At 45.5% G+C, this 23385-nt stretch overlaps 1 protein-coding gene across 7 annotated transcripts in view; it reads left to right on the top strand.

Moving 5' to 3' along the window:
- The window catches only part of HACE1 (HECT domain and ankyrin repeat containing E3 ubiquitin protein ligase 1), a 153310-nt gene that overhangs the window by 47504 nt on the left and 82421 nt on the right, over positions 1 to 23385 (top strand). For 3 of the 7 annotated variants that reach the window (XM_069974775.1, XM_069974773.1, XM_069974774.1), the window contains 3 exons: positions 4205 to 4259; positions 9976 to 10065; positions 22881 to 22985. In XM_069974775.1, coding sequence (XP_069830876.1) covers positions 4205 to 4259; positions 9976 to 10065; positions 22881 to 22985 — 250 coding nt within the window. Of the gene's footprint in view, positions 1 to 419; positions 836 to 4204; positions 4260 to 9975; positions 10066 to 17309; positions 17704 to 22880; positions 22986 to 23385 lie in introns of those variants that run through there. The other 4 variants (XM_069974776.1, XM_069974772.1, XR_011363621.1 and 1 more) reach the window with 3 other exon arrangements.

Below are 23385 nucleotides of genomic sequence, written 5' to 3'. Positions count from 1 at the left end.
CTGAGGGTGGTCTGCTCCCCGTGTACTGTGTGGTGCTGAGGGTGGTCTGCTCCCCGTGTACTGTGTGGTGCTGAGGGTGGTCTGCTCCCCGTGTACTGTGTGGTGCTGAGGGTGGTCTGCTCCCCGTGTACTGTGTGGCGCTGAGGGTGGTCTGCTCCCCGTGTACTGTGTGGTGCTGAGGGTGGGCGCGTCTCCCCCACTATCGGGCTGGCTGTGTTTGCCTCCTCTTTCTGCCTAGTCCGGATAGCACACAGCAGACGCCGCACTCCCTGGGAGCCATAACCGTAGCAGGAAGCTGGGCTGTGAGGAGGAGCCTGCAGCGCCCGGCCGGTACTCCCGGCATGCCTATTGGCTGAGCACTGTCAGACATCATCACAATAACATCTCAGGAACACCCCTAGTAACCGCGGCGCGCACTGACTTCTGGGGGTTGTAGTCTGGACAGGAGGGACGTAGTCGCTGTTCTCCACCTGGGTTCACGCGAATGAACTACAGATCCCGAGAGCTCCTCGGAGCCTGAGAAGAGCGCAGGTCGGAAGCTGCCCCGCTCAGTGTGTTGGTCACACGGCAGAAGGAACCGGCTGAGTAGGTTATGGAGTAGAGACAGGATGGCTGTGAGAGGTGGGGACTCCCCTTGTTGTCCCCGGGCGTGACAGCTGACCACGCCTCCTCGTCCTACCTCAGAGCTGGCTGGACTCCTCTCATCCGGCCGGGGGCGCAGGGGACGGAGTGTGCTAGTGGGGGCTGCGCTCCCCTAGTATGGAGAAAGCCATGGAGCAGCTCAACCGCCTCACCCGATCCCTGCGCCGAGCTCGGACTGTGGAGCTGCCGGAAGGTAATGGGTCCTAGTGCTGTCTGCCTGCTGGGGTCACGTGTGCACAGAGTGGGGGGCGAGTACCTGACTGGTGATAGGGGCTGTCTGCCTGCTGGGGTGATAGGGGCTGTCTGCCTGCTGGGGTGATAGGGGCTGTCTGCCTGCTGGGGTGATAGGGGCTGTCTGCCTGCTGGGGTGATAGGGGCTGTCTGCCTGCTGGGGTGATAGGGGCTGTCTGCCTGCTGGGGTGATAGGGGCTGTCTGCCTGCTGGGGTGATAGGGGCTGTCTGCCTGCTGGGGTGATAGGGGCTGTCTGCCTGCTGGGGTGATAGGGGCTGTCTGCCTGCTGGGGTGATAGGGGCTGTCTGCCTGCTGGGGTGATAGGGGCTGTCTGCCTGCTGAGGTCACGTGTGCACAGAGTGGGGGGCGAGTACCTGTAATGTGCCTGGTACCTATCACAAGGGAAGAGTACATCTGTGGTGACGGTGTACACAGTGTCGGTAACCAGTATGCATCACCCAGGATGTGGCTGCATCATTTATGACCTCTACAGATTATAAAGAGTATGTACACATTGCTGGTGACATGTATGTAACAGGAGGGACGTGTAGCACTAGTGATCTGTGTACAGCAGTGGTGATGTACATATCAGAAGGGACGTGTAACACTAGACATCTGTGTATAATACTGGTGATGTACATATCAGGAGGGACGTGTACCACTAGACATCTGTGTATAATACTGGTGATGTACATATCAGGAGGGACGTGTACCTCTGATGATCTGTCTGCAGCACTGGTGACCTGTACATTTCACGAGGGATGTGTTCACGTTGCTAGTGACGTGTACGTAGCATAGGGGACAGGTCTACATTGCTGGAAACGTCTATGTATCTTGAGGGATAAGTATACATCTTTTGTGATGTATGTTTATAAATAGAGATGAGTGAACCGGGTTCGAGTCGATCCGAACCCGATCGTTCAGTATTTCATTAGCGGGGCTGCTGAACTTGGATAAAGCTCTAAGGTTGTCTGGAAAACATGGATACAGCCAATGACTATATCCATGACTTCCACATAGCCTTAGGGCTTTATCCAACTTCAGCAGCCACCGCTAATCAAATGCCGAAAGTTCGGGTTCGGATGGACTCAAACCCGAACCCGGTTCGCTCATCTTTCTTTATAATAAAAAATGTGTCTACAGTGCTGGTGAGGTGTACACATCCCTTGTAGCATGTACATATCACTAAGGAAGTGTAAACATTGATTGTGATGTCTGTGTATCACAAGGGATTTTCCTATGTCACTGGTGATGTGTACCTATCACGATGGACGTGTCTATATCAATGGTGATGTATACCTATCACGATGGCCGTGTCTATATCACTGGTGATGTGTACCTATCACGATGGCCGTGCCTATATCAATGGTGATGTCTACCTATCATAAGGGGGTTGTCTTCATCCCTGAAGAAATGTACATTTCTGGTGACAGGTTGGTACCGTGCTGAATGTGTATACGTTTCTGGTGACATATACACATTGCTTGTGACATATCGCTGGTCGCATGTAAAGATGAGTAGTTGATAAAGGTAAAAATAGGCAATCACTGGGGGGATAATAAAAAACTGTCTAATATTTTTGTTGCCCACTGCAACCAATCAGAGCTCGGCTTTCATTTTACTGGAATATTTTAAAGTGATGTTGTCACCGCCTTTATTCTTGTTTCATTTGATTTGTGGACAGCGTCACCTGGGCGTGGCTTCACAGCAGGTGGGCCCTTTACCCAGCCGGAATATGGGGCCCAACTGCTGTGAAGCCCCGCCTTGGTGACACTGTCCACCAATGGAATGAAGCGATTTTAGAGCAAATAGAAGACACAGACAAGCCTTATACAGGTATATATCAAATATTCAGCATCTAAGCTTGTAGATGGTGCGGGAAACCATAGGGAGGTGACAGTATCACTTTAAATGAAAGCTGATTTTTGATTGGTTGCTATGGGTAACAAAGACAGTTTTCCTATTATTTCTCCCCTAGAGATTCATCAAATCCATAACTGTACAGTGTTGATCCAGAAGAAGGCAAAACCCTCCATGTTTTCTAACTTTAGTTACACCAGTCTGAATAAATTCTCAGTTCAATAACCCATCTCCAGAACCTTAGTACAAATAAACTGTAATATTATATCACAAGTAATCTGTACATAGCTGATTATAACAATGGCCTAAGGGCCCTATTCCATGGGACGATTATCTTTTGCATAATCGTTAACGTTAAACAATCCATACGACCACTATTACGAAAGACCTGAAGTTGTTCACCCATTTACATGGAAAGATAATCGTTACTTATGATCGCTCTTGCGGTCGTCTTGTCGTCGCTATTGCGTTCGTCACTACTGCGAACGACCAAACGACTTTTTATTCAATGCGAACGATTAGCGAACGAGCAACAATAAAAATAGCTCCAGGTCTTATTAAACAATCGACAATTTCTCGTTCGGTCGTTAGTCGTTAGCTGCTATTCAAACGAACGATTATTGTTTAGATTTGAACGATAATAGTCCGGTGGAAAAGGGCCCTAAATTAAAAGTTTCAGCTTTAGATTGTGCCCAGAGCTAAAGGGTTAAGGAGGCGGTGTTGAGCATCAGAATGCATGCCTCCTCCCTCCTCCACCCCTCCCTGATTCAGCTGATTGAAGTGCATGGGTCATAGCTGAAATATGAGCCATGTACGTTTGCCAATCATGGCAGGGAGGAGTGGGGGAGGGAGGAGGCATGCATTCTGATGCTCAACCCCACCTCCTTGACCTTTCCGCTCCGAGCATAAGGTAGAGCTGACAGTTTTCCGTATAAGTACTGGGGTACTAATGGTAAACAGAGTCTCGTCTATCAAAACTGTTTGGCAAACTAGCCTTGTTGTCCTATATCAACCAATTATGGCTCTGGTTATATTTTCTAAATACAGTTCAAATAGCGGGTGTTATTTACCGTTGTTAAATATAAAAAATTTCCCTCCTGCCTCCCTTGTGCAGTGAACCAGTAGAAGAGCACATACTTACCCCCCGCTGCTCCGACTACAGGGTTCCCTTTATGCCGTTTAGCTCTGTGATTGGCTAAGCGGATAGTGGGCTGTCATGGGAAGCCAACAGAACCGGAACGCAGCAGGGACTGGAAGATGCTACAGCCTGAGTGAGGGGGAGTATGACTGTGTTTATTGTTTTACAACATAGGGAGGCAGGACGCATTGTTTTACATGGGAAAGTCTGGCAGAGACTGGAGGTAGTGCTGCTACTAAGCAAAAAAAAAGGCTGCTGATAGAGATGTTTACAGGTCTGCATGATTGTATAGAATTTCATATTAGTAAAATGCAATGTCTTGTGTCTCGTAGATAATGAAACCGCTGTTTACACCTTGATGCCGATGGTAATGGCTGATCAGCACAGGTATGTGATCACACAGCTCCCACAATATGGACTGGTTATCCTGCTTATAAATATTCGATTGGCGGGGGGTGACTGTTCATCACTGATTGTCGTTTACTAGCAGGGGCGGGCTGGGCCGGGGGGCAAGGGGGCATGTGCCCCCCGGGCTGGTCTTCCCCACCAATAAGTGGGCCGCGACCCGTGGCCGACCCTCTGCTATAATTGAGACTGAAAGAATAGCGCGGCCAGCCGCCGCGCTATTCCCTCAGTCTCTTTCAGGCCGCCTGTTCCCCTTCAGTAGCCGCAGACGTGCCGCGCGCAGGCACGTCTGCAGGCACCTACATCAGGTCCCCAGCGGTGACGTCACTTCCCTGACGCGCCGCTGAGGACCTGAGAGCGGAGAGAGGAGCCGCCGCGCTGCAGCAGCAGGGAGAAGCTGCTGCAGACTGAAGATCCGGCCCGAGGAGAGGTGAGTTGTTTTTCTTATTTTTTTTTAACCCCTTCAGGGAGGATGCACAGGGGGGCTATTCTATAAGGGGGGATGCACAGGGGGGCTATTCTATGAGGGGGGATGCACAGGGGGGCTATTCTATTAGGGGGGATGCACAGGGGGGCTATTCTATTAGGGGGGATGCACAGGGGGGCTATTCTATGAGGGTGGATGCACAGGGGGGCTATTCTATGAGGGGGGATGCACAGGGGGGCTATTCTATGAGGGGGGATGCACAGGGGGGCTATTCTATGAGGGGGGATGCACAGGGGGGCTATTCTATTAGGGGGGATGCACAGGGGGGCTATTCTATTAGGGGGGATGCAGAGGGGGGCTATTCTATTAGGGGGGATGCACAGGGGGGCTATTCTATTAGGGGGGATGCACAGGGGGGCTATTCTATTAGGGGGGATGCACAGGGGGGCTATTCTATTAGGGGGGATGCACAGGGGGGCTATTCTATTAGGGGGGATGCACAGGGGGGCTATTCTATTAGGGGGGATGGACAGGGGGGCTATTCTATGAGGGGGGATGCTTAGGGGGGCTGTTCTATGAGGGGGGGATGCACAGGGGGGCTATTCTATGAGGGAGGATGCACAGGGGGGCTATTCTATAAGGGGGGATGCACAGGGGGGCTTTTCTATAAGGGGGATGCACAGGGGGGCTTTTCTATAAGGGAGAATGCACAGGGGGGCTATTTTATAAGGGAGAATGAACCGGGGGGCTATTCTATAAGCGAGAATGAACAGGGGGCTATTCTATGAGGGGGGATGCACAGGGGGCTATTCTATAAGGGAGAATGCACAGGGGGGGGCTATTCTATATGGGGGATGCACAGAGGAGCTTTTCTATATGGAGAGATGTGCACTGGGGGGGGGCTATTCTATATGGAGAGATGTGCACTGGTGGGGGCTATTCTATATGGGGGATGTACAGCAGGGGGGCTATTCTATATGGGGGATGTACAGCAGGGGGGCTTTTCTATATGGAGAGATGTGCAGCGGGGGGGGGGGGGCATTCTATATGGAGGGATGTACAAATGAGGATGTTGCTGGAGCAAGAAGCCTAAAATGTCTGTCTGGCAGATCCCGGAGAGGAGTCCTGGCCAGAGAAGCCTTCATGATGGCCGGAGCCAGATGGAGAAGAAAAAGAAAAGTGGACGTCTCTTCATGCAGAGAAGACGCCTACTGTGAGTCACCGAATGTAACTGCACTATAATCATTTATAAGGTCTTATAACTTATCAGGGGTGTCAAACTCCGTCCCTCCAGGTTTTGCAAAACTACAATTCCCGTCATGCTTTATCTGTCCAGTCATGATGGGATTTGTAGTTTTGTAACAACTGGAGGGACGGAGTTTGACAAGTGTGCTCTATTGTCTGTGTTCTTATACCTGATAGATAGATAGATAGATAGATAGATAGGAGATAGATAGATAGTAGGAAGTGGCTCTCCTATCTAGCAGCTCATTCTGTATCTTCGATTACACATGATATCTTGACCAGCAGACACATTTTAATAATGAGAACCTTCTATGGCAGGGGTCTCAAACTCGCGGCCCTCCAGCTGTTGCAAAACTACAATTCTCATCATGCCTGGGACAGCCAAAGCAAAGCTTTGGCTGTCCCAGGCATGATGGGAATTGTAGTTTTGCAACAGCTGGAGGGCCGCGAGTTTGAGACCCATGTTCTATGTGGATGATCCTGGTATTTGTACGGTGGATGTTAGTTAGTAATGGCGGCGGTGGTGAAGGGGTTGTGATATTTGTTTCCTTTATACTGGTATTATTGGTCTGGGTATACTGGATCTCAGTTATGGTTTGGTGGTATTAGTTAGTATAGGGTGGTAATGGTTGTGGTCACAGTGATAATATATGTTTCTTATATACTGGTGTATTTTATTTGGTCAGTAACGGTATATAACGGTATCAGTTCTGTTCTGAGCCCCCACAGAACTATGTATTCTGATCTCCCACAAAGCCTCCAGTACACAATACACCAAGAATCCTCCAAGTACAACAGCTGCAAACACTACAACTTCCAGCATTTACTGACAGTCTGCAGCCCTCAGGATATGCTGGGAGTTGTAGTACATCCTCTGATAACAGCTGGTGCTGTAGAGATTCAGGGCTGATGGTTGTAACATGATAAGAGAACCAGAAGGGCAATGTAAATGATTACAGCACTGCCCCTGGTGCATTCACACAGACAGATTTAGCTGACAGATTTTTGAAGCCAAAGCCAGGAATGGAGTTGAAAAGAGGAGAAATCTCGTTTTTCCTTTATTACCTGTTCTCTGCTTATAGTCTGTTCCTGGCTTTGGCTTCAAACATCTGTCAGATAAATCTCTCTGTGTAAAGGCACCCTAAGGTACTATGCTGTGCACCTGAGCTAGGTTCCCTTTAATCCAATAGATATATATCCTGGGATAGCTCTCATTACATACTATATAGCATGTGAGAGACCACTAGGTTTAAAGAAGTACTCAGGGGCTTGAGACATTTCATCCGGAGGTGAGACAATTACAAGGGCTTTTTGTGGCTGGGAACACTGGCCACAATACTATAATTCTGTGGCGCATGTGGTATCTTCCTTTCCCGCACTTATTTGGGGAGGGTAATACCAGGTAAGGGACAGAGTGGTTCTTGAAGGATGGGCCGCTAGCCTGCCAATCAAGGGCCAGTGCCGTGTGCTTGCCCCCCAGGCTAAAATCTGCCAGCCAGCCCCTGTTTACTAGGTGGTACTTTTAGTAGCCGCGGTGCAAGGAACTGCAGCGTTGTCACATTAAGGTGAATGAGGTAACACAGCGATTCCTTGTAGCATTCACTCTCCTGCCACCTCCCACCCCTCAGGCTGGTGAGTGACCGGCTGCCATGTATACTTTTCATACACAGCAGCCAGAGGGGCAGAAAGGAGAATGCACTGAATCTGCTGTATTTTCTGGCCCCTGCTTCTGATGATACATTTAAGAACACTTATTGTTATTTGTACCATAAGGGTCCCTTTACATGGAGCAATATTCTGCCGTAATAGGTCGATTCAGCAGATTATCGCTCTGTATAATAAAAGCAAAGATCAGTCAATGAAAACGATCTTCGGCTGATTGTGTCTTTGGTCCTGCCTAAAAATCATCTGTTGCCAGGCGCACATCGCTTCATAAAACAGCTGACGGCTGATAACTGTGTAAAAAGAAACAAAAAATAAACTTTATACCTGTCCATGCTCCCCAGTGTTCTTCTCACTTCTGACTGCTGCTGCCACTAAAACCTCTACACACGTCTACACACGCTCAGCCAATCGCTGGCCACGGCAATGTCTAATCTCGGCCAGTAATTGGCAGAGTAGCCTGTCACTTGTTTTGGGTATGTCACACTGGGGAAGGGCGGGCCCACCTCTAGTGCTTTAGCCCGATGCCCGGGAATAGACCTGCACTGTGCGCAGGAATCAGGTCACGGTCCCAAAAATGGACCGCAGCATCGGCATCCCCGCAGAAGTGCCGGTCTATTCATGTAGAAAACTTAAAAAAAAGCAATTTTCCTGATGGTACCCAGGGCTGGCCTTGGGGCCCTATTACATAATCTGCCGAATCAGGCTGATTTGGGAGATTATCATTTCGTGTAATAAAGACAATGATTGGCCAATAGAGATGAGCGAACCTGGAGCATGCTCGAGTCGATCTGAACCCGAACTTTTGGCATTTGATTAGCGGTGGCTGCTGAACTTGGATAAAGCCCTAAGGCTGTGTAGAAAACATGGATATAGTCATTGGCTGTATCCATATTTTCCAGACAACCTTAGAGCTTTATCCAAGTTCAGCAGCCCCAGCTAATCAAATACCGAACGTTCGGGTTCGGATCGACTCGAACCCGAACCCGGTTCGCTCATCTCTATTGGCAAATCATCGGCAGATCGTTTAGTTTGATCCTGCCTAAAAATTATTGGCCACCACACGCACATTGCTACGTGTAATAGCAGTGCATGGCCGATGGCTGAAGACTGTGTAAAAACATAATAAATGTCATACATGCCTGTCCATGCTCCCCTGTGTTCTTCTAGCTTCTCATCGCAGCCGCTGCTGGAACCTCAGAGCCAGTTTCTGAACTGACAGGCAATCACTGGCCGAGATTGAACAGCACCGTGGCCAGTGATTGGCTAAGCGGCTTGTCACGTCAAAAACTAGTTATTGAGTGAGCGGGCAGAAGCTAGAAAAACACTGGGGAGCATGGTCAGGTATGTCTAAAGTTTATAATTTTACACATAAGGCAAAGGCTGCAGGGACATCGCTAATGATATATGTACAGCCCTTTCTGCACGATTATCGAGCTGTGGAATAGGCTCCATGAGTGCCGATCTAGCAGATCTGCGCTCACTTATCCGGAATAACGGGCCATGTAATATGGCCCTAAGTTGCACTTGATCCACCAGGGTTCAGAGAAAGGGAAATTCTGTTAGTCCTTTCCTTTGCTGCAATATATACGTGGGCACTGTCCTGCCTGAATACCCATCACTAGGTGAAGCTGCCATCTACATACTGTCTCTTTGTCACCTCGAGCTACTGGGTATCGCGGTAGATATGGTAGCTAACAAAAATATTCTTTGATTGCTGGCAGCAATTGTAAATGATGACACCTGATGACAGCAGCCATTGGCAGGCCACGGGTCTTTGCGTACTTTCACCTGTTACACACTATTCTTGTCAGTCAGGTTCTTCCACACTACACTTGGCAAAATAATTCCCTCTGATCAAATGATATAGCCATGGAGAGATGGTGACAGCGCGATCCACTCCCCGGCCGGCTGCTCATATCATCGATATTTTCTCATAGACTTACATTGAAAAATTTTGACGGAATGCACAGATGGCTGGGGAGTGGATCCCACTGCCACAATCTCTCCCCGACTATATCTACTAATCAGAGCGAGTGGCAGCAGTGAGACCAACTGTGATCAATACCCTTTGACATGTCTGATATGTCAAAACTTATTTGTAGTGACAGGTACGCTTTAAAGTGATATCTTAAAAAGAAAACAGAAAGAAATTTAAAAAAAAATGAAAAAAATATATATGAATGGACATGGTAGTAACAGATGGACACGTATCCCTACATGAAAATAAAACCTACTGGAAGAAAAAAAAGAGAATGAGACCCGAGGTTAAGCAGTGACTGAAACATCTTTTTATACTGTTGATCTATTTGTAGTAAAATAAATTTTTTGTCTAAAAGCATGTTACTGTTTTTATTCATTCAGATCTGTTCTGGAATTGCTTTCAAATTCTAAGTTTGATGTCAACTATGCATTTGGAAGAGTAAAACGAAGTTTACTTCACATTGCTGCCAAGTAAGATATTCATTATTTACTTGTTTGTATGTATTTTACACTTAAGTTTTGCTATAATGCATGTGACCCCCATTGGATGTAATAGGGGTCACACGCATTACATTCTCATTGCATCTTCATACCCATGGAACCTGAACTTCCGGATTAGCAGTGGATCTCACTGCTGATCCCGATGTGGCCCATTCACCCTCTATGGGACTCACAGTGATAGTAGAGTACTACAAAAACAAAAATAATCATTTTGCTAATTTGAGGGTTTTGGCTTGGTTTTTGTGCCATGCAAGTTATGGTAAAACAGACCTGTTATCTGTATTCTGTGATACCCAGTTTATATACCATGTTTTCCTGAAAATAAGACAGTGTCTTATATTAATTTTTGCTCCCAAAGAGGCACTATGTCTTATTTTCAGGGGATGTCTTATTTTTCCATGGAGAATTTACACTTATTGTTTACCCCCCCCCCCCAAAAAAAATATATATATATATTTATTATATACTGTACAATAGTTGTCATCACAAACCAGCATAACTAGAAATAACCCTGGTGGTGGAGGGGGTCTTGGATTAGGGAGATAACTTAATATAAGGTATCATGTAAACCCTGCACTATGCCTTATTTTCAGGGAAATAGGGTAGCTTTTGTTTTATTTTACTACTTTTAAAAATGTATCAGTTTTTCCTAACAAATGAATGCTTTTTCATCACCTTTTTTTATTTTTTTTCCCTTTTATGTTATGTGACCAAAAATCCGCAATTATAGCGTTTGGTATTTATTTTCATTTACACCATTTACTGTAATTTTGTAATAGTTCAAACAGTTCCACCTGCTGCCATAGCAAATATGGTAAAAGGAATCTGCCAACACTCGGATCTGACTCGAGGAGTCGTGATGTAGCTCTCGTGCCGTGCTCTGGCACGCCTCACCTCTCCTTCCTCCTCCCTCTTCTGTATGAATATTCTCTTTTATCAAGCCTCTTGCTTGTGCCATCTTCCCAGTTTGCCCTAATACCCAGTTCTAATCAGGGTAACGTCACTCATTTCATAATACACATACCTTCAGAACTCCTAGGCCCCTATTACACAGGACAATTATCGTGCAGAAATATGTGTAATATCAGGCAACAATAGAAAAATTCTTGACTTATGGTGCGTTTACAGTTACACGGAACGATTATCGTTCAAGTTTTCACGATAACGATCGCAATTGAGCGATAATCGGCTCGTGTAAACACAGCGAACGCTCAAGTGACGAATGAGAAATCGTTCATTGCAATCTTTCAATATGTTCTCAAATCGTCGTTGGCTAAAAATTCGCTGATCGATTCGTGTAAACAGTGTTTCACCAATTCACACTATGTGTTAGAGGCTTATGAGATCTTAGGCTACAAACCCACCTGGTGGATCTGCAGCGAGTCCCCTCACTGCATATTTGCAGCGAGACTCGCTGCAGATCCCGGCCCTATACTTTCAATGGCAGACAAACACGCAGCAGGGGATGTACATCCCTGCTGCGAGTTTGTCTGCAGCCCACCCCATTAACCCCCTGGCCGCCGGAGCTGATACTTCACCTAATCCCGGCTCCGGCTTGCTTCGGCGGTTCCCGGTGTCTTCAGCAAGCCGGAGCGGGGACCAGGTGAAGTATATGCTGCAGGTGGGTGATTGGGGCTACAGGGGGGCGATTGGACGGGGGGGGGGCGTCCGAGCGATCGGGGGGGCGATCAGGCGGTCGGGGCTGCGGGCGAGCAGCTGGCTGGAGCATATACTTCACCTGGTCCCCGCTCTGGCTTGCTGAAGACCCCGGGAACCGCCAAAGCAAGCCGGAGCTGAGATCAGGTGAAGTATCAGCTCCGGCGGCCGGGGGGTTAATGGGGTGGGCTGCAGACAAACTCGTGGCAGGGATGTACATCCCTGCTGCTTGTTTGTCTGCCATTGAAAGTATAGGGCCGGGATCTGCAGCGAGTCTTGCTGCAAATACGCAGCGAGGGGACTCGCTGCAGACCCGCCAAGTGGGTTTGTAGCCTTAAAATGATTTTTTCAAACGATATATTGTTCCGTCTAAATGCTGATCATTATAAAAAAAAACACAGTTACTTCAAAATCGTTAATCGTTTGGGCGAATTATCACTTAGTGTAAACATAGCATCAGGTCTGACCCTAAAATCATTGTTAATCGTTTGCTAATTGTTCGCTGTAGCTCCGCATTTGTTCACTAATCGTTCAGTGTAATTCCAAATCGATCTCATTTGCGATCATTAATAGTTAACCGTTAAAAATTCCTTTGTCTAATAGGACCCTTAGAAACCTGGTTGATTTGGCCCTTAGGATATAATTGCAGAAGAGCTACGGTTAATATAATACGTACGTTGCTGTCAAGACTACATATTGTTTGGTTATGTTTGCCTCTTGATGTTTCCTGTAGAACCAGCTATACCAGAGGCATCTTTTGTAATGTACTTTTTACTGACAGGGCCAATTCTAGTTTTTTCGCTGCCTGAAATGAAACCTGTGATGGTGCCAGATCCATTGAAAACCATAAGTAAGAAAGGTGTAAGTGCGGAAAATCTGCAGTGTATAACAATAAGTGCATACACACAATCCAGCTCAACTATAAACTGCCCTGTTTAACCCCTTCCCCCCAGCATATATTCTGGGCCCTTAATACCCTAGTAATTTTTTTCAATATTTCCATAGTTGCCTTCCAAGTTGTATAATAATTTTATTTTTCTGTGGACATATTAATATGAGGGCTTATTATTTGCGGGACAAGTTGTATTTTTTTATTAGTATCAGTTTGGAATACATATGCCTTTTTACATAATAGTGTGTTGTTTTTTTTTGCCACAATACCTATTATACGTATTTTTTTTATTTTTTTTTTTAAGTATTTTATATAAAAGAAGGGAAGGGGAAATGGTATTGTTTATTGTATAGGAAGATTTATTGTATAACATTTAATTTTTATACTTTATTTTTAATACTTTTTTTGTACCTCAAGAGGAATTTTCTAGTGATCATTAGATTAGTACTGTAATATATATTGCACTAGGCACCTAGTGCAGTGTATTACAGGCCATATGCTGACAGTCAATGTACCCAGCTATGTTGCTGCTTACACAGGCAGCAGCATGGCTGATGAAGATCTCTGCAAATGTCTAGCTAAATGGGCCTAGTACTTCACAACTTTGTTATACTTATTTATAGATATGTATATTTAAAGGGAAACTGTAATTAATAAAGATTTAACCATGTTCATAATCTAAACTTGTGTGTAATAGCTTGCTATTACATGAATTGGGCCATTTGTCTGCAGCACATCCTGACCAAGACCCTGAAGCTGCAGAAAATCCTCATTTCCTGGTCCACTCTGTCTTTACCCTCTGCCTTCCATGTGAGACAAAGGTCACATGATCTCTGTCTCTTCTGTTGCCAGGCAAGCTGTATCACTTCATCTGTAACCCCCCAGAACAGCCTCTCCTGAGGAGTATAGGGGAAAAGAGACACTGTTGTCTGTCTATCTAACTACATAGATAGAGTAGATAGATAGATACTACCACCAAAACCACCATATTTAGTGGCCCTTTCAGTCAATATCCAACTCCATTACAAGTCTAAAGATATGATAAGGGAACTACCAAAGCCAGGTATACAACCACATATGTAAGACACATGTAAAGGGGCTTAGTGTAATAATTCATTATATGCTTCCTTTTTACCCACATTATTCCATATCAGTATTGCACACAATGTCAGATTCTGGACAGCTGCTGCAGCATGCATATGTGAGTTTGTCAGCGTAGCTTTAGGAAATCTTATCAACTCTCTCACCTGCCGTGCCGGGGTGACAGGCTCCCGAGCCCCGTTAGAGCCCTCTATACTCACCTAATCCCGCCGGGTCCCGCTTCTGGAGATGGTCGGGTCACGGAGATATCAGCCGCTGCAGCCTGGCGCGCGCGCTCCTCAGATGAGTCCAACGCTCATAGAGAATGACATGTCATTCTCTATGAGTGTTGGACTCATCTGAGGAGCGCGCACGCCGGGCTTCGGGCGCCGATATCTCCGTGACCCGACCATCTCTAGAAGCAGGACCTGGCGGGATCACGTGAGTATAGGGGGCTCTAACGGGGGGTCAGGAGCCTGTCACCGGGGGTGACAGGTCCTCTTTAAACTAGTTTTTCACTGATTGACTATATTGATTAAAAGCGGTTCCTCAAGCTGGAGCCTCCACCAGTACTAATAATAAAGGAGCCCTAGAACCGAATTATCAATGAACATGCAAAATAATGGAAAACACTCTGAAAAGAATCATGTGGGGCCTGCATAGTATCAGTATAAATCCCTTCTCTCCTTTTTTGCTCTGCTGATAAGAGCTTCTTGGATAACAGTTTTTTATTTTATTTTATTTTTCTATATATATATTTTTTTTTAACTGCTGAACAGAATAGTTTAGTGCCTACAATTGTATGAAAATTGACTAATCCATGTAGATCTTTTTATTAGTATGGTAATATGGATGCATCTCACATGGCTGCATATTTTTAAGGCTGCTAAAGAAAACACGGGAACAACTACCGTATTTTCTGGTGTATAAGATGACTTTTTAACCTCAAAAAATCTTCTTAGAAGTCGGGGTCATCTTATACGCCGGGTATGGTTGCCTCATGTGGTTAGGGGAGTTCAAAAATGGCCCCATTCCCACTGTATGGGGCGACCACTACAAAAAAAACCAAACCGTTAACTGTTTTTTTAAATTTAGCTGCAGTTAACCCTGGCCTGACTGCAGCAGGGATGCGGTCAGGCAGGGGTTAACATTTTCCGGCGTATAAGACGAACCCAGAAAATCTTTTTGAAATTCAGGGGTCGTCTTATACGCCGGAAAATACAGTACTTACAGAGGGTATTCTACTCAAACATAACTTTTCATATGTTGTTGCCCATGGTGAGACTACCATTTCTTCCATGCTTATTAGAGATGAGCGAACTTCGAGCATGCTCGAGTCCATCCGAACCCGAACTTTCGGCATTTGATTAGCGGTGGCTGCTGAAGTTGGATAAAGCTCTAAGGCTATGTGGAAAACATGGATATAGTCACTGGCTGTATCCATATTTTCCAGACAACCTTAGAGCTTTATCCAACTTTAGCAGCCCCCGCTAATCAAATGCCGATCGTTCGGGTTCGGATGGACCCGAACCCGGTTCGCTCATCTCTAATACTTATCCATTCAGTCTCCTTCCCCCAGTTCTGAGCTGTTGCTTTCTGCTGTAAACACAAAAAACTGAGTGTAAGCTTTTCTCTCTGTCTACCCCTCCTCCCTCTACCCTTTCTGAGACAGCTAATGTAAACAAGTCCCTATCTGCTACTTTGTAGCATCTTTGTAATGCCGGAAGGATTAATTACAATGAGTTCATCAGCAACTTGACCTTAGATTAAGCTTCTCAGCAGCACGAAGAATCTACGAAGTTGCAGATGAAGCCTGCCAGGCACTTGTTTATAGCAGCCATGTCGGAAGGGAGGGGGTAGGAGGGGGAGACAGAGTGAAAAACCTGCAAACAAATTTTTGTATCTTCAGCAGAAAGCAGCAGCTCAGAACTGGGAAAAGGAGACTGAATCGATAATAATAATAAGGAATAGGAAGGAATTGTTAGTCTCACTATGGGCAGCAACATAGAGCATGTTCACATGGGTAGATTCCATACTTATTTGGATGTGGAATCCACACCAATTTTTACATCCAGTCCTTGGGGTTTTGCATTAAAACCCATCTACCCTAGAAGCGGCAATGGCGTCGCCGTGGCCTTTACAATCTCTTCTATATACCAAATTACCAGCCATTCCCCCTCAAATCAAACGCTGTATTCTATTACGGGATACTATAATCGCCTGGAAGGCCAATAATGGGTTCCACCGGGAATAGATATGTAAAGGTATTACCCAGGTCTCTCACCTCTTACATGACTCTGAACATAGGTATCTCGAATTTGGGGAGCTGCAAACAAAATATTCCATAGGACCGGGCCATTTTCTTCTTTATAATCAACTTATGTCCTTTTTGAGGCCTAGGGCGATAGACTTGAAATTTTGATGATCCCATATGTCTTTTGTTCCATGTGCCGCAGCCGGAAGACAAGCTGTCCGCATTATGCCATGTATTTATACTAGTAGCCAAAAGATGTTTGCTTTATAAATGGCTAATTTCTTAGATGCCACAGGTCGAAGAAGTGATCTTCCAGGTCAAAAAATACATGCATTTCGACCAAATGGAAGTGGCGCGGTCGATAGAAAAACTGACTAAAGGGTTTTTTAAAAAGTGGAAAACTTTTATATGTAACTTTCTGTCTAATGAGGAAATTATGCAGCTTATGCTACATTTTAAAGATACGACCTGGTATCTCCGGAAAGATGTGTCAGGCACTTAAGGAAAATTGAAAATACCACATAAGGCTTACATGGTTTATGGTTACAGTGTACGCATTATCTCTCAGATGCTTCTGTAATATGGTAGTAAGTTGGTTGCAGACCATGAGTAAAGGAGGGAGGGGGGAGTTGGGGGGGGGGGAGGAGTTGTTGTTTTATGTTTTATGTTCATACTGTTCTTGTTGGCAACGTTGTTTGGCCTCTGACTATTGCTATGGTCAGTTGGTGCTGTTCTTTATATTTTACTTTGGTTTACATGCAAAGTCCACGGTGTTTGTACCCTGAAAATATTTTTGAAAATGAATAAAAAGAAATAAAAAAACCCAAAAACCATCTACCTTAAACGTCACTAATAAGCAACGCAAAACTACAATTACTAGAAGGGGCACACCCGCATAGCCAACTAATGCTGCGTTTACACGAAACGATAATTGGCCCAATCGTACGATTAACGATGTCGGAATAACAATTTTTTTTTTCATAACGATCAGCGTTTAGAGGGTACGATATATAGTACGGAAATTCGTTTTGTGATCGTTTTGCAATTGCTTAAAGGGACAGTGTCACTTTTTTTTTTATTTATTAACAAAATGTAATTATAAAAGATAAGTGGTTTAGTTATTTTAGTTTTTTTATTTACATCTGTCATCAGTGTTTTAAAACACTGTGATGCTTGCACAGGGGGCTGCCATATTGAACAGCATCTGTGTATGACGTCATTTCACGACACTTACACAGATGCTGTACGGCACACACATAACATTGAAGTGAACGGACGGAGTCCGTCCCGTTCACTTACATTGTGTTTCAGAAGCTGTGTACTGACATGCGCAGTACACAGCTGTGGGAGGGAGGGGGCGCCATGTTACAGAAGTCCACTACTTACAGAAAGTCCTGTGTGTGCGGCCGGCCGTCCTGAAGTGCAGGGGAGGGGAACATCAGTGCCGGTGATCGTTATGTGCAGCCAGACAGCGGGAGCAGGCAGAAGGGGAGAGTGATGGACGGGCTCCCCCTCACAGTGTAAGGAGTGCTGGAGCCTCTTATCATAGGTGCCCCCTGCCCCGGGTCCCTGCTGCTGCTCTGCCTAACCTAACCTGTGTGTCAGTAGCCGGGCAGAGAGTCTCCTTCCTCTCTGGAGCCGGCCTCCTCTTCTCACATGGATCAGCTCGGGGGATGGGAGAGACCGGCAGGGACGGGAGTGTTACTATGGAGCTCTGTGCAGCCTGGTAAGCAAAAGCTCCTGCCTGAGATCTGTGACCAGAGCTGCAGTGTTGTCTGTCAGGTCAGAAGGGGAAAGAAACACACACAGGTCCTGGCTGTATATGCCCCCCCTGTCCTGGCTGTATATGCCCCCCCTGTCCTGGCTGTATATGCCCCCCCTGTCCTGGCTGTATATACCCCCCCTGTCCTGACTGTATATAACCCCCTGTCCTGGCTGTATATACCCCCCCTGTCCTGGCTGTATATACCCCCCCCCCTGTCCTGGCTGTATATACCCCCCCCCCCCTGTCCTGGCTGTATGTACCCCCCCCCCCCCTGTCCTGGCTGTATATACCCCCCCCCCCCCCCTGTCCTGGCTGTATGTACCCCCCCCCCCCCTGTCCTGGCTGTATGTACCCCCCCCCCCCTGTCCTGGCTGTATATACCCCCCCTTGTCCTGGCTGTATATACCCCCCCCCTGTCCTGGTTGTATATACCCCCCCCCTGTCCTGGTTGTATATACCCCCCTGTCCTGGTTGTATATAACCCCCTGTCCTGGCTGTATATACCCCCCCCCCCCTGTCCTGGCTGTATATACCCCCCCCCCCCTGTCCTGGCTGTATATACTACCTCCCCCCTGTCCTGGCTGAATATACTACCTCCCCCCTGTCCTGGCTGTATATACTACCCCCCCCCCTGTCCTGGCTGTATATACTACCCCCCCCCCCCCCCCCCCCGTCCTGGCTGTATATACCCTCCCCCCCCTGTCCTGGCTGTATATACCCCCCCCCCCCTGTCCTGGCTGTATATACCCCCCCCCCCTGTCCTGGCTGTATATACTACCTCCCCCCTGTCCTGGCTGAATATACTACCTCCCCCCTGTCCTGGCTGTATATACTACCCCCCCCCTGTCCTGGCTGTATATACTACCCCCCCCCCCCCGTCCTGGCTGTATATACTACCCCCCCCCCCTGTCCTGGCTGTATATACTACCACCCCCTGTCCTGGTTGTATATAACACCCCCTGTCCTGGCTGTATATAACCCCCCCTGTCCTGGCTGTATATAATAGCCTGTACATATATACACACACACACACACACAGTATTTTCCGGCGTATGGTCGCCCCATACGGTGTGGGGCTCAAAAATTGCCCCATCCCCACTGTATGGGGCGACCACTATAAAAAATAAAAAAAAAAATAAATTGACTCTCTTAGGGCCCGTTCTTTGCCTCCGGTACTGTTCCCGGCGCAGGCAGTGTGACGTACACTAGAGGCTCGGAGACGCTCAGCTGCCGGAAGAGCTTCGGGAGAATTAGAGAGGCACCGGAAGTTCCCGAAGCCTCTCATTCTTCCAAAGCTCTCCCGGCGGCTGAGCGTCTCGATGACGCTCGGCTGCCGGGGAGAGGTTCGACTATCTCAGTCTCCGGTGCAGGTAGTGTACGTCACAATGCCTGTGCCGGGAACGGGCCCTAGGTGAGTTAAATGTTTTGTTTTTCAATTTAGCTGCAGTTAACCCCTGCAGGGCTGCGGTCAGGCAGGGGTTAACATTTTCCGTCATATAAGGCGAACCCCTGACAATCTGCTTAAAAGTCAGGGGTCGTTTTATATGCCCTTATACGCCGGAAAATACGGTATACCTCTCCGACCTGTGTAATGTGTGACACGGCTGACACCAGAGAGCAATAGCCTGTACTCTCCTGTATGTGTGTGTGTATATATATATATATATATATATATATATATCTACTACCTGTGTAATGTGTGACACTGCTGACACCAGAGAGCAATAGCCTATACTCTTGTGTGTGTGTATGTATGTATGTATATGTATATATATATATATATATATATATTAGTGATACTTTGGTATAAGAGTAACTTGGATTAAGAGTAGAGTAATTAGCAGTAGATTAGTTAGTAGTGGACTAATAGTGACTTGGTGTAAGAGCATTGCTTTGGTGTAAGAGCTCCCTGTGCTGGGTGGGAGGGGGAATGGGGGAGGGGCAGGGTCTGCATAGCGGGGTCTACAGCCCTGTACTCTGACCCAGGAAGTCTCCCTCATCTTCCAAATCATAGCAGATCCACTTCAGGCTGGGGCTTCCATCAGGGGACAGGACTGTGGGGGTAATCTCTCCATAGCTGTAACCCCTCTCTCCCCGGACAGAGAGTGCTGCTATACTGTACCCATATCTGTCCTGCTCATTCCTTCATACTCCCTGCAGTCTCTGTCAGTCCTTGTGTTTTCCATCCTCTCCATTACTGTACAGTAACTTATAATATCACATATCCAGCTGCTGTTTCTGAATGTTTGTTTCATCTGTTTTACATGTTATTCAGAATAATAAATCACTATTTTTGGGGTGTCTGAATTGTCTGAATTTCTATGATTTCTTATGGGAAAATTTGCTTTGGTTTAATAGTGGATTTGGATTACAAGCGCTGTCCCGCAACGAATTATGCTCGTAATCCAAGGCACCACTGTGTATATATACATATATATCTTCCCTACCTGTGTAATGTGTGACACTGCTGACACCAGAGAGCAATACCCTGTACTCTCCTGTATTATGAGCAGTGAGAAGTGCGGGAGGTGAGTGTGGGCAGGCGAACTGTATTTGGTTCTGCAGCAGGTTGAGCAGAGGTGTATTATGAGGTTCTGCAGCAGCTGAGGCGTATTATGAAAAGCTAGGGACACACTTGTACTTCTGTGCAGACAACAACAAAATGGTGCTGCCCAGCAGTACACATATCACCTTCCCCCTCTTTGTTCTCCTGTGAAAAGAGGAGGGAGGTGATGATGTCACAGCAAATGAGCAGAGACTGACTCTTTTTTCAGCACAGCCGTATATCAGGTTACTTTTACCAGCAGTTTTCCTCCTGGAGCTCCCCCTGGTGGCCATCACTGGGAAATATGGAAAATTAGATATTTAATTTTTCATATTTCCTTATATGTAAAAAATAAAAAAAATGCACATATAAATTAGCAAAAAAATAACACATTCAATTTTAAGACTTTCATGTTTTTTTTTAACTTTGTGACACATTCCCTTTAAGCCTATCTCACACATTGGTTAAATCGGCGAACGACTGTTTACACTGAACGATCTGCAAATTTTTTACGAAGCATAAGTATAAATGTATTAATACATCTGCTGGGTAGGTGAAAATTATCTATTCCTGTGTAGATACTGGCAAATTAAGTATAATACCTGTTCACAACAAATGTCAAACTACCACCATAATCAATGAATAATCAATCTTTATTGCAGTGTCAGGATGTTACAATTACAAGAAGTCCATATGTAAACAATATATGAATAAACAGCAAGTGATGGTATTAAAGGGGTAGTGCGGTGTTCAACATTTATTCACTAAATAACACACATTACAAAGTTATACAACGGGGACGGGGGTCGACACGAATCAGGTGAGTATAGAGCACTACGCTTCCGGGTCTAGCATGGGTGGGGGGGAACACGGGTAAGGGGGCAATTCACTAACATAACATACATTACAAAGTTATACAACTTTGTAATGTATGTTATGTTAGTGAATTGCCTTCCCCGTGTTATTCAGTGAATAATTGTTTAGCGCCGCACTAGCCCTTTAAGATGGGCTGGACATAGCATATAAGTATGATCGATCTAGTCATAACGTTACGCTCCTTAAAAAGGTGGACGCCGAAATGCGCGTTGGAGTACGTTGTGGTCAGCATCCATTGCAAGTAATATACGTTCATTTGGGTGCCAGTTATATGCATACAGCACTATGTTCCATCTTTAGCCTATAATCCATACTTGTTTGTACTTGGCACTTTATGTTCTGAGGCTTAGTTGGTTCCCCTATCATAGCAGTCATTTAATACCATCACATGTTGTTTATTCATGTATTGTTTACATATGGACCGCTTGTAATTGTAACATCCTGACACTTCTTTTTATCGGTGCTGATTCCTTTTTTGTTTTTGTAGAATTTTTATATGCAATAAAGATTGATTATTCATTGATTACGGTGGTAGTTTAACATTTTTTGTGAATAAGTATTACTTAAATGCCACTAGAATATTCCACACCATGCTAAAAAAATCAGGTGGTTTTCAAAATCTGCATTACAAATTTATAAGCGTGGAGGAAACGTGTTATGCGTGGGTGTTTCTGCAAGGAGTTTTTACAGTTTTTTTTGCAGGTTTTTGGAGTTGCTAATGTTGATGGGTTGAATTATTGCGGGCTTCCACAGTCCAGGGAAACACCATGTGAGCATTTTAAAGTGTACCTGTCGTTTAATTTTTTCTGCAGAAATCATTACTATAGGCGATTTTAAGAAACTTTGTAATTGGGTATTTCAGACGAAAAATGCATTTTTATCATGAAAAAGCAGTTTTAAGCTCTCCCCCCCCCCCCCATCTTCATTGTTCTTTATGGAGAGGGGAGGGGTGGAGGGATATGAGGCACCAAAACAGGACAACAAAGAGTTAATTTACAGCTACATCATCAGGCTATCTCCTCTGAAGTCAGCACTGACCTCTCTGACCTCTGAATACCGGCTTTCACACAGGTTCCGCTGTGTAATCCTTTGTTCTCTGTTGACGACTAATCTCCCTCCTCCCCTCTCCATAGATTAGAAAGGGCCCGACTGATGTAAAAGAGTTGAGATTTCCTGATAATGAGCAGTGAATGAAAGAAAGGAGGGAAGGGGGGGCAAGGAAAAGTCTTTTTGAATGCAGATAATGGCATATTTGCCTAATAAACCCAAATACAAAGTTTCTTAAAATCGCCTGGACTATTGATTTCTGCAAAAAAATAAATAATAATAATAATTAAATGACAGTGACACTTAGGCTTATTGCATATTAAAATATTTTGACGCTGGGGGGAGGGGGGTGGTTAATTTTCAAGACAAAGGAATACACCGATTCAGGATCAGAAGCCCCCATACATCTATGTTTATACACCAAAAACCTGCCAATAGATCTGATTTTGTTGATGTGTTGTTTCTCCAATAAGTTATTATTACCACATTTCAGTCACATGACAAGTGAAGCAAATATACTGAGTGACCTTACTGGTTTTTTTTAAATTGAGGATTATTTCTAATGAATTCCATCTCTATTTTACTGTCTTCTTAATAGTCTGGTTTATTCTGTCTGCCACCCTCCCCATACATGTTTGGTCTTTATTCATTAGCTCTTGTTTCTTTTCAGTTGTGGCTCTGTGGAGTGCCTAGTCCTGCTTCTAAAGAGAGGAGCCAATCCCAACTATCAAGATATTTCAGGATGTACACCTCTCCATTTGGCAGCTCGAAATGGGTATGTGGTTGGTTGGGTTTGTTCTATTTTTTTTTTTTTCCATTGCTCTTTTTTCTTAACTTAAAGCTACATCACTGGGCTATCTCCTCTGAAGTCAGCATTTACCTCTGAATACCGGCTTTCACACAGTTCCCTCCGTGTAATCCTTTGTTCTCTGCTGGCGACTAATCTACCCTCTCCATAGGTTACACAGGGCTCGACTGATGCAAAAGAGTCGAGATTTCCTGATAATGAACAGTGAATAAGAGAGAGGAGGAAGGGGGAGGCTTTTTGAATGCAGTTAACGACATATTTGCCTAATAAACTCAATTACAAAGTTTCCTAAAATCGCCTGTACTACTGATTTTTGTAAAAAAAAAAAAAAGAAAAGAAAAAAAGGTGACACTTAGCCCCGCCCACA

The sequence above is a fragment of the Dendropsophus ebraccatus genome, chromosome 6 (genome assembly GCF_027789765.1).
Source record: "Dendropsophus ebraccatus isolate aDenEbr1 chromosome 6, aDenEbr1.pat, whole genome shotgun sequence".
Classification (NCBI taxonomy): Eukaryota; Metazoa; Chordata; class Amphibia; order Anura; family Hylidae; genus Dendropsophus; species Dendropsophus ebraccatus.
The sequence above is the reverse complement of the archived record's forward strand: the minus strand, read 5'-3'. Positions and strand labels throughout refer to the sequence as shown.